The sequence below is a fragment of the Gadus morhua genome, chromosome 2 (genome assembly GCF_902167405.1).
Source record: "Gadus morhua chromosome 2, gadMor3.0, whole genome shotgun sequence".
In the NCBI taxonomy this organism is placed as follows: domain Eukaryota; kingdom Metazoa; phylum Chordata; class Actinopteri; order Gadiformes; family Gadidae; genus Gadus; species Gadus morhua.
In genome coordinates this window covers 11301630-11311877 of record NC_044049.1, presented here as the reverse complement: position 1 = coordinate 11311877, position 10248 = coordinate 11301630, and the positions used below count along the sequence as shown (strand labels likewise).

Genomic DNA, 10248 nt, shown 5'->3' with positions numbered 1-10248 from the left:
TACCTCTGCTGCAAAGAAATGTATATTTTTTAGATACTGTATATACTTTCAACCATGTCTTCATACAGTTGCCTTATTGATTTCCTGTCATATAAATATTACAAAGAGGGGTGTGCAGTCAACTATGGTTTTTATTCATTCTCTAAGGCAAATTTATCCCTGGGCCTTTATATTATTCAGCTGGACATATGAACATGTGCAGAGCGCACAGCTCTTTATTATGTCAATCTGTTTCAAATTATATTGATTTGTATTAAAATGATCATATTTGTTAAATCATAACATGATGCCATTGATGCTAGTCTCTGGCATCAAATGTCATGTACACAATATCAATGTCTGCAATTTAAGTTTTTTAAGGGCTCCTAAAAACTTTGTAAAATTGCGCTTTTTGCACTAGTTTGAATTACAATAAGATTGTCTTATCAAATGTATTGTATGCAAATATGTTATTGGTTATTGACAACTGACAATAAAATGTTTATTTTACATATACAGTCAATGTGCATTATTTTATATTCTAAAACCCATGTGTGTTATCAACCGTTTAATTTGAACTACGTTCTTGAAGCTGGTTTAAGTTTTTAAATTTGTTCGTTGTCTTGGCGGCTGATGAAACTCAAACAATGAAGCAATGTCTTTTTACTTTTTATAAAAAGGCAGTCGGGCGGCGTTTCTACAATCAACTGATAAATACCGACCGCTCGTCTCCGCACACCACAGTGACGGTGGCCTCCACGCAATGAATCGAGAACCGCATTCCACAATGCTGGGATGTGTGGGCGGGTCCGAATAATTAGTCACAGATTGCTCCGTTCTCATTGGCCAGCAGGTTCGGGGTTCGTGTGAACTCGGGGTAGTGGTCAAACCCACGACCCAAACAGTGCAGAGAGACGGGGGGGGAAAGCAGCGCCGCAGCCCTGCAGGATAGCAGCATATTAAAACGCAACGCAGTCGGCCAGCTCTGGCTGCATGGGCTAGTTTGATAGCATTGTCTGAGTGGCGCTGCTTCAACTGCAAACGGGATTCGTAACTACGCTCCAGCTGTGTTTTCTCTATCTCCCCCTCGAGTCCCCGGCTACAAGATGATGAAGTTCAGGTTTCGCCGGCAGGGAAACGACCCGCAGAGAGAGAAGATCAAGCAGGAGCTGTTTGCCTTCAACAAGGTAAAGTAACGGAACATACAACCCGCTACAGCACTACAACGCATTCGAGACTGGGCTGGGCGCCCCGGTGGAAACCATCCAATACCCCCCCCCCCCACCCCGAAAAACAACTGAAGCCAGCGTAGCAAATGTTTTATAAGAACACTTTAATAAACTGTACAACGCTGCAGATTCTCTGCAACATATATTTCCTCATGTTTCCATTAGCAAAAAGCAATATTTTCATCATTGATATTTGACGCATATCTATGATGGTGTCAGTTCATTTATTCACTGTTTTACGTCTTTGTATCTATCTGTGGCCTTGCATTATAAACAAAAAGTATTTTCTATGACATTGCACTTATCAAATTTGTAATGGGTGGTATGCGGAATTAACACCATGGCTACCACATAATGTTAGTTGAAGGGGCTTCAAAAAGATTTGAACACTGTGTGGAAGTTTGAAACGGGAGTTATTAAATCGTATTTGGTTAATAACAGAACAAACCCCATCCCAAAACAAACAGCCTTTCTTGACAGCTGCAAGTATTTAAAAATTGATTGCACCAAAATGCTTTTTGACACTTGTTGATTTCGTTGATTACACTAACTGTTCTGTGTCCCGGAACAGCAGTAGCAGGCTATTGTGTATTGGAACGTTGATGAGCACAACCCCCTCAATGTCTGCATAGGTTCGATTTTAAACCACTATCTCTACTGCCATTTCTTCCCTAGTTCCATTATGTAGGCCAGGGGCATGCATCTTTGGATGCTTTGTCAGTGACGTATGGCTTTACTCTGCTGTGTTTAGTCCCGTCTCCAAAAGTGGTGTGCACCTTAAGTAGGTTGCTCCTGAAAGTTTCATCATTTGTCCGGAGCAAGGGTTTGATTGATAACTACATGTATCAAGTAGCATTTATTGCAGTGCTTTCAGCGGGGGGTGATCCCTTCGGTCTTTGGAAAGCTCATATGGCCTTGAATCAATGGCATTGAACTCTTGAGTAATGCAGAGTCTGTCAACTAACGCATATGCCTACTGTTATTAAAACGACACATCTAGGCCAAATACAAAATTTAAACTGGGTGTGTCCTAGAAATTATGCTCCATCTGTCAAATGAAGGAGCCGAAGATTTACATAATTATTTTATATATATATATAAGTTCTTGGAAGGAACACGCACACATACACACAAAATAATAGTAAAGTGGACATTACACAATCATCGCCCTGTCAAGCCAAGGCACACCGAAACCGGCTGCTAAAAGGGTCGCGTAGGTCAGTTTCTCTTGAGGGCAGCTGTGCCTGTTGTTGACCTAACCTGTGTGTCGTTGTCTTGCTGCTCCTGCGACCCCAGTAAGGGAACTTTTACCTCTGTGACATACTACACATCTTTGGGGTCTCGTTTCTCACCCAGTGCAGCTTTAATCCACAGTTCAGACCCATTTCTCCAGGGTGCTCGCTTGTTTGAATGAGTGTTTACTGGGGATTATAGTGAGAATTGTAAGAACCAAACTCATGACCTAATAGTCCAAACTTCCAAAGCAGTCCGTTGACCTTGAAGTCAATCCCAGCTCTAAACTCTAGAGTGATTTTGAAATGTTGAAAGTTGCCTTAAAAATAAGAACAAAAATAGGAAGTATTTACATTAATGTTGAAATTGTCATGCCTATTAAGGCAATGCAGTAGCCAAATGATAGATGGCAGCTTTAGAAGCTTTACCTGAAGTGAACAAGATGCGTGCAGAAGCTGGCATAAAACTGACAATGCATTGACATCATACATCTCCTTCAGTGTTTGGATGAGAACTTTCCATGTTATTAAATTCAAGGGTATTTAGATGTGTTACAGAAGTAGAACACACAATTTCCAGGGGACTCCATGGTTTGCCCACATGCGTGCACACACACAAAGAATAAAATGTTTAAAAATAACCATTGCTCCCCCCCCCCCCCCCGGCCTTCATTGTCTCTGCTTACGACATTACCCGTGTTTTTCAAATGTAAGTTTTACAAATCAAATAACATCAGATGACATTTAACGATTTTAAGTAGGGCTCGTAAAGTTCATTGTGTGCCGTTTTCCGTCCTCTGGTGATTTGCCTGTGTTTCTATGGCGTTGAATGGTCTCTCTGTCTCTCTCTTTACGTCCCTCTTTCAGACGGTGGAGCATGGCTTCCCCCACCAGCCGAGCTCCCTGGCGTTTGACCCAAGGCTGCAGATCATGGCCATAGGCACCAAGTCCGGTGCTGTCAAAATGTATCCATCACAAAATACGATTTTGCAATTATTTTTGAAGTCCGATATGTATAACAAAATCTGCAACAATTGTCTAAGGATGTTGTCAAACGCATGGGAATAACGTTTGACAACATCGTAACAGCCCACCCCTTAGCTCCTGCCCTTTTTGTGCTTTTGTCATCCATTGCTACGGGAGATCGATTTAAACAAATGTGTATTTGTTAACTTCTGAACTGAAACTACTATTGTTGCTGTCTTTTATTCTCGTCTCTGACTAATGTGACGGTAAACTGTTGTTTGGTAGCCCTGACACCATCTTTTGAAACTGAACCATTTACAATTTTTTTGGCTCTGTCTCCTTTCGGTAATGTAGCATCAAGGCACGTTTGGATATTCTACACTGTCAATCCCGTCCGAATACTGGCTTGCTGTTTGGTCGGTGCCCAAGTGGCTGTTAAGAGTAGACATGTTGAGGCTGATGGCCAGAGTCTTCCCCCAATCTGTCTGTCTGGGCTCAGACCCCTGTCTCTGTCTCCATGCACGTCAGATCTGCACCCAACTGATAGCCTTTTCTTTCTCATTGCTCTCTGTCTGTCTCTGTTTCTTTCTCGGTCCGTCTGTTATAGATCTCTTCATTCTCTTAATACCTCTGTTTTTATAATGTTTTCAGTCTGTTCTTCTAGACCTCTTTCTGTTTCTCTTAGTCTCTCCCTCATTCTGTTTCTCTCGGTGTTTGTAGGTCACTTCTTTGTGTTTCATCGTTTTTGAGAACGTCAGTAGCTATGTATTGGTAATTCGATCAATGTGCTCTACACATTGTGTTAGAGATTCAAGATAGCATTTTAATTAAAAGGAAATTGAGTAATTGAGCCAAGCTGGGGGTCATTTCTTCCCTCATCTCCAGCAATCCCAACACATATCTGTTGTCGCTTTGCCGCAAGCTGGAAACATTCTTCTAAGTTGCTGAAGATGCGCTACATTAGTCGAACACAGATGCTTCGGCCAGAACTTCCAGACACAGATTTGAGAACACACGGCCAAATCAAGCGGACTATAAAACGCGAGTGACGGGTTTGTTTTCGTTTTTTTTTCATTCAAAAACTCGACACCCCGATTCCTGTTATCTATTTTTTATCTAGTGCCCTAGCAGCTTATGTGCTGCAGATAATTCCATTGAGTAATGTTGCGTGAAATTACTCTATAGTTACGTTTGTAGGCTATACCGCCCAGAAGCCATTCTCTGACTGAGCCTGCTGTCAAACAAGTATTAAAACCGAAATAGACTGGTTGCTCTGTCATCGCTTTGGCTTCACGTTGGCAAAGGGAGGTTCAGTAATGCAGTACAGTTGCCACCGGTCTGTACTGCCGTAACCAATGATGTAAGCCTCCATATCATCGATGAAATCGTCAAGCATACAATAATGTTAATGCTGACTAACCGTTTGTTGTACCATACTTGCCTGGGGTTATTTTTAGCTGTAATGCGACAGCGGCCAGAGGATGGAGCCGTGCTATGCATTGTGTGTGTAAGAGACTCTCAGAGGCTGACGGGGAGGTGTGTGTGTGTGTGTGTGTGTGTGTGTGTGTGTGTGTGTGTGTGTGTGTGTGTGTGTGTGTGTGTGTGTGTGTGTGTGTGTGTGTGTGTGTGTGTGTGTGTGTGTGTGTGTGTGTGGTGCTTTGAGAGCTTCTCTGTGTAAGGGAGGTTGGTGGTACCAGGCTCTGGCTGGAGACACGTGCGTGAACACGGACAGCGAGAGAGAGAAGGCGGAAGAGATGTAGACCTAGATAGACAATGAGATGCAGTGCTGTTGTTGAACAAACACGAGTCCCTTGCAGAGCCGTCCAACCACTAAGCTACAATGAATAAAGCCTTACCCATTTTTAAACGTATGTTTAACATGGATGGCTGCTAACTTTTGGACACACAAAAAGGACGATGTGGATCTCAAAGCTTTGCCCCTGAGGTGTTTTGTTAAAATTCCAGAGGCGCGCCATATCTGCACTTTTCTCACCGTTGGTTTTGTATGCGTGCATAATGACCAGAGACGCACACACTCACACTTTTTCTTGCTTGCCTTTCTGTTTGTGAAGCCCAGAGTCATATTACACCCAGAGATCCTCTGTTCTGACCACACGGTGAGGATTGGGACGGGGAAGGAGAGTGTGTGCGTCGAGGGGGAGACTGGCTGGCCTGGATCCAGGGGAGTTAGGCTCCTGTTGTGGAATTCATGTTGCACTGCCCTGGGTTAACCCTGTGTGTGTGTGTGTGTGTATGTGCACACTTGGTGAGTAAGGGCTTTGTTGCGAGGTCTCGTCTTAATGAAGGGCTGCTTCAGAGGCGGTTTCCAAGACAACCAGTGCTGTGGATGCGGAGGCTGTATGCAGACTGAATGGGGTTTAAAAATAAAGAGGGAGACAGAAATGTAACCTACTCCTCAGCCCAGCATCTATGGCAATCGTCACCTTCTTGTTGAACTGAAGCATAAAAGCGTGTGCGAACATGGGACGAGCCCCTTGTGAGCAGACGGGGCTGGTGGGCTGTTACTCAATCTTGTTTTTGAAATGGAACAGGGATAACTGCTAGAAACACACTTGCTCTGTGTGTGAACCTCGAACCAGCTGCAGTGTGTCTCCTGCACTGCTGTTCAGATGCTTAGTGACCCCATTTCCCAACATCCACTCCTCTCTCAACTGACGACTTATTTATGTGTTCATTCAGGTGCCGGTTTGAAGTCGCTGGAATGCTCGGCCACTTTGCGCTGATTCACGTTAAAATGTTGTTTGACGTCCTGTTACATTGCTGCCGACCGCGGAACCGCTAATATTGACACGAATGCAAGGATAAACATGCCAGTGTGTGTTTCATTGTTCTGGCCAGTCGTTTCTCGGTGCGTTTTCTGAGTTTTCTCCTTTAGGGTGAAGGGCCGTGTTTTCTGAATATTTGGCAACCTTCAAGAATGCGATTTATCTGATCTTTATGTATACAAATGCAAATTATCATCTTTTTATCGGATCATCCGTGTTTGATGCAAACAACTATAAATCCAGCTTTAATATACTTAGAATGGCCCACCTCTCATTGCAACGCAAAGAATAACTCTCACATCTGTTAATGGATGGCCTCAGCCCGGCCAGCATAATAACGTGTGCTGCAGCCAAAACCTGTTCCACTCTTTATCAAACCATGTGAATGTAGTGAAACAGTTTGGAACAAAGACACATCCTGTCACTGGGGACGATCTACAGCTGGGCGGGAAAATATTTCTTTAATAATGGAGGGGGATTCCTAAAACTTGACACTTTTCTGTATGGTTTCTATTTTGTTCTAGTACAAAAAAGCATTTGAACGAAAAACAAATAGCCCTGCATGAAAATGAGGGATTTCACAGTTTTCATTGGGGACATTATGGTTAGCATAATCAAAATACAAATAACTTATTGGTACTTTGTACTGAGATGTACCCTACCAAATACTCCTATTCTTGGTCTGAGAAGACCTCTGTGGCATGTCTCTCTCCAGAACTTTCCAGATATTTTCTGGGTTCCTCCAGAGGCCAATGGGCCACTCTGAGGAGTCGCCTCTCTTCTTCTGTTGTCAATTAGCCCACCACAGAGGAGGGCTTGCAGTGTTTTTCCATTGTTACAACCGTCCTTAGTATTTTCTCTATCTCTGGCATGTGAGCTGGAAAAGATGGATGCGTTTGTTTGCTTGGTCATGCTGCTGCCCCTGTTTTGGTTGGGACAAGCCAATGTATTATTTTTTTTTTCTACTGGAGACCTCCTGCTTGTTGTATGGAAATTTAAATATTCCTTATTGTCTCATGAAAGGTATAGTTACTCAAATTGGGTTTATAGGAGGACAATAGGAGTTGTAATACCAAGTGCAGCATTCAAGCTGTGTGTTCACACTACCAAAATGCAGACGCACCAATAAAGAGGTGTGTTTTGGGGTGTATGTGTGTTTTCGGGTCAGCCAGTCTGATGGAAGCCAGCTGGTCCAGCGGTCGCTGATTCCTCTTTCTGTCGACTCTCCCCGATCACGTCTCTCCCTGCTGGACCCATTCTGTTTGTTTTTCCCCCTGTGTTTCTCTGTGTTCCTACACTCCTCATCCCTTTGTGTCCCTCTATCACACTCCATTTCTGCGTATATCCCTCCCGCCTGTCCCCTTTTCCCTTTCTTCCCCTTTCCCTTGTTTCTTGTAGGTTATATCAGTTCCTTATTTGCATTGGGCCACTGTATCCCTCCCCCTCTTACCACATTGTCTCTTACTCACTCGCTCTCGCCCAGCTTCGGCTCAAACCCTCTCATCCCAAATGTTTATCTCACCCAACAGTCTCTCACTCCTTATCTCACCCAACAGTCTCTCACTCCTTATCTCTCCCAACAGTCTCACACTCTTTATCTCTCCCAACAGTCTCTCACTCCTTATCTCTCCCAACAGTCTCTCACTCCTTATCTCACCCAACAGTATCTCACTCCTTATCACCCAACAGTCTCTCAACCTTTATCTCACCCAACAGTCTCTCACTCCTTATCTCACCCAACAGTCTCTCACTCCTTATTTCACCCAACAGTCTCTCACTCCTTATCTCACCCAACAGTCTCTCACTCCTTATCTCTCCCAACAGTCTCTCACTCCTTATCTCTCCCAACAGTCTCTCACTCCTTATCTCTCCCAACAGTCTCTCACTCCTTGTCTCGCCCAACAGTCTCTCACTCCTTGTCTCGCCCAACAGTCTCTCACTCCTTACCTCGCCCAACAGTCTCTCACTCCTTATCTCTCCCAACAGTCTCTCACTCCTTATCTCTCCCAACAGTCTCTCACTCCTTATCTCTCCCAACAGTCTCTCACTCCTTATCTCTCCCAACAGTCTCTCACTCCTTATCTCTCCCAACAGTCTCTCACTCCTTGTCTCGCCCAACAGTCTCTCACTCCTTATCTCACCCAACAGTCTCTCACTCCTTATCTCACCCAACAGTCTCTCACTCCTTATCTCTCCCAACAGTCTCTCACTCCTTATCTCTCCCAACAGTCTCTCACTCCTTATCTCTCCCAACAGTCTCTCACTCCTTATCTCGCCCAACAGTCTCTCACTCCTTACCTCGCCCAACAGTCTCTCACTCCTTACCTCGCCCAACAGTCTCTCACTCGTTACCTCGCCCAACAGTCTCTCACTCCTTATCTCACCCAACAGTCTCTCACTCCTTATCTCACCCAACAGTCTCTCACTCCTTATCTCACCCAACAGTCTCTCACTCCTTATCTCACCCAACAGTCTCTCACTCCTTATCTCACCCAACAGTCTCTCACTCCTTATTTCACCCAACAGTCTCTCACTCCTTATTTCACCCAACAGTCTCTCACTCCTTATCTCTCCCAACAGTCTCTCACTCCTTATCTCTCCCAACAGTCTCTCACTCCTTATCTCTCCCAACAGTCTCTCACTCCTTATCTCTCCCAACAGTCTCTCACTCCTTATCTCTCCCAACAGTCTCTCACTCCTTGTCTCGCCCAACAGTCTCTCACTCCTTGTCTCGCCCAACAGTCTCTCACTCCTTACCTCGCCCAACAGTCTCTCACTCCTTACCTCGCCCAACAGTCTCTCACTCCTTACCTCGCCCAACAGTCTCTCACTCCTTATCTCACCCAACAGTCTCTCACTCCTTATCTCACCAAACATTCTCTCATTCCCAATCTGACCCAACAGTCTCTCACTCCTTATTTCACCCAACAGTCTCTCACTCCTTATCTCTCCCAACAGTCTCTCACTCCTTATCTCTCCCAACAGTCTCTCACTCCTTACCTCGCCCAACAGTCTCTCACTCCTTATCTCACCCAACACTCCTCACTCCTTATCTCACCCAACAGTCTCTCACTCCTTATCTCACCCAACAGTCTCTCACTCCTTATCTCACCCAACAGTCTCTCACTCCTTATCTCACCCAACATTCTCTCACTCCTTATCTCACCCAACAGTCTCTCACTCCTTATCTCACCAAACATTCTCTCATTCCCAATCTGACCCAACTGTCTCATTCCCTCTCCGTCCCTCATCTCTCCCTTTTCAAAGCAGCCAATCGGACTGTGTGCTTGTGTATGGGTGTGAGGGCTCAAAAGAAAAGGGGAGAAGAGGGGTGGGGGGGATAGATGCAAACCGCAGAGCATTGTTTCTCAAGTGGCTGGGAGGAGTGGTTCAGCTAACCCTGTCACAGGCCTCCATTACCCAAGACACGTGTGTGTGTGTGTGTGTGTGTGTGTGTGTGTGTGTGTGTGTGTGTGTGTGTGTGTGTGTGTGTGTGTGTGTGTGTGTGTGTGTGTGTGTGTGTGTGTGTGTGTGTGTGTGTGTCTTTGAGATAATCACTCAGAAGTTGTGTTGCATTGTTGAGTTACTTATTATGTGACACAAGACATCACTTTTGTTAAGAAGCTTGGTGCCATCCACCCACAGTTCAATAAAGCCATGAATTGATTATTCGATGAGTTTGGTCTGTGGAGATAAGTGTGTGTGTGTGTGTGACAATGTTGTCTGTTGATGCGTATTCAGGCCGTGAAATCGCTTTATCCTTCCCAACACGGCTCTCTGCATCGCTGACCAATCACACACTGCTCCCCTGTGTATGTGTGTTAATGAGTGTTTCACTCATTAGCGGTCATTATAGTGACTCCATGTGTGTTTTAAAGTGGTCATTAGCAGCAGGTTGTTTGTCTTCATGGTCGGTAGATCACAAAGATTGGATTGACCATCACCTGTGTGTGTCTGTGTGTGTGATATGCACAGATTATCGGGATAATCAGCGTCTTCTGTCCTGCCAATATTATGTCCCTTTGCCATCTCTTTCCTTTCTTCCATATTTGGCCG

General features: G+C 44.7%; 1 protein-coding gene across 1 annotated transcript in view; it reads left to right on the top strand.

Annotated features, from left to right (window-relative positions):
* Positions 1-867: 867 nt before the first annotated feature.
* The window catches only part of llgl1 (LLGL scribble cell polarity complex component 1), a 34431-nt gene continuing 25050 nt past the window's right edge, over positions 868-10248 (top strand). The window contains exons 1-2 of the mRNA XM_030338919.1: positions 868-1166; positions 3308-3405. Of these exons, the coding sequence (XP_030194779.1) occupies positions 1086-1166; positions 3308-3405 (179 nt within the window). The 5' untranslated portion in view covers positions 868-1085. The remainder of the gene's footprint in view (positions 1167-3307; positions 3406-10248) is intronic.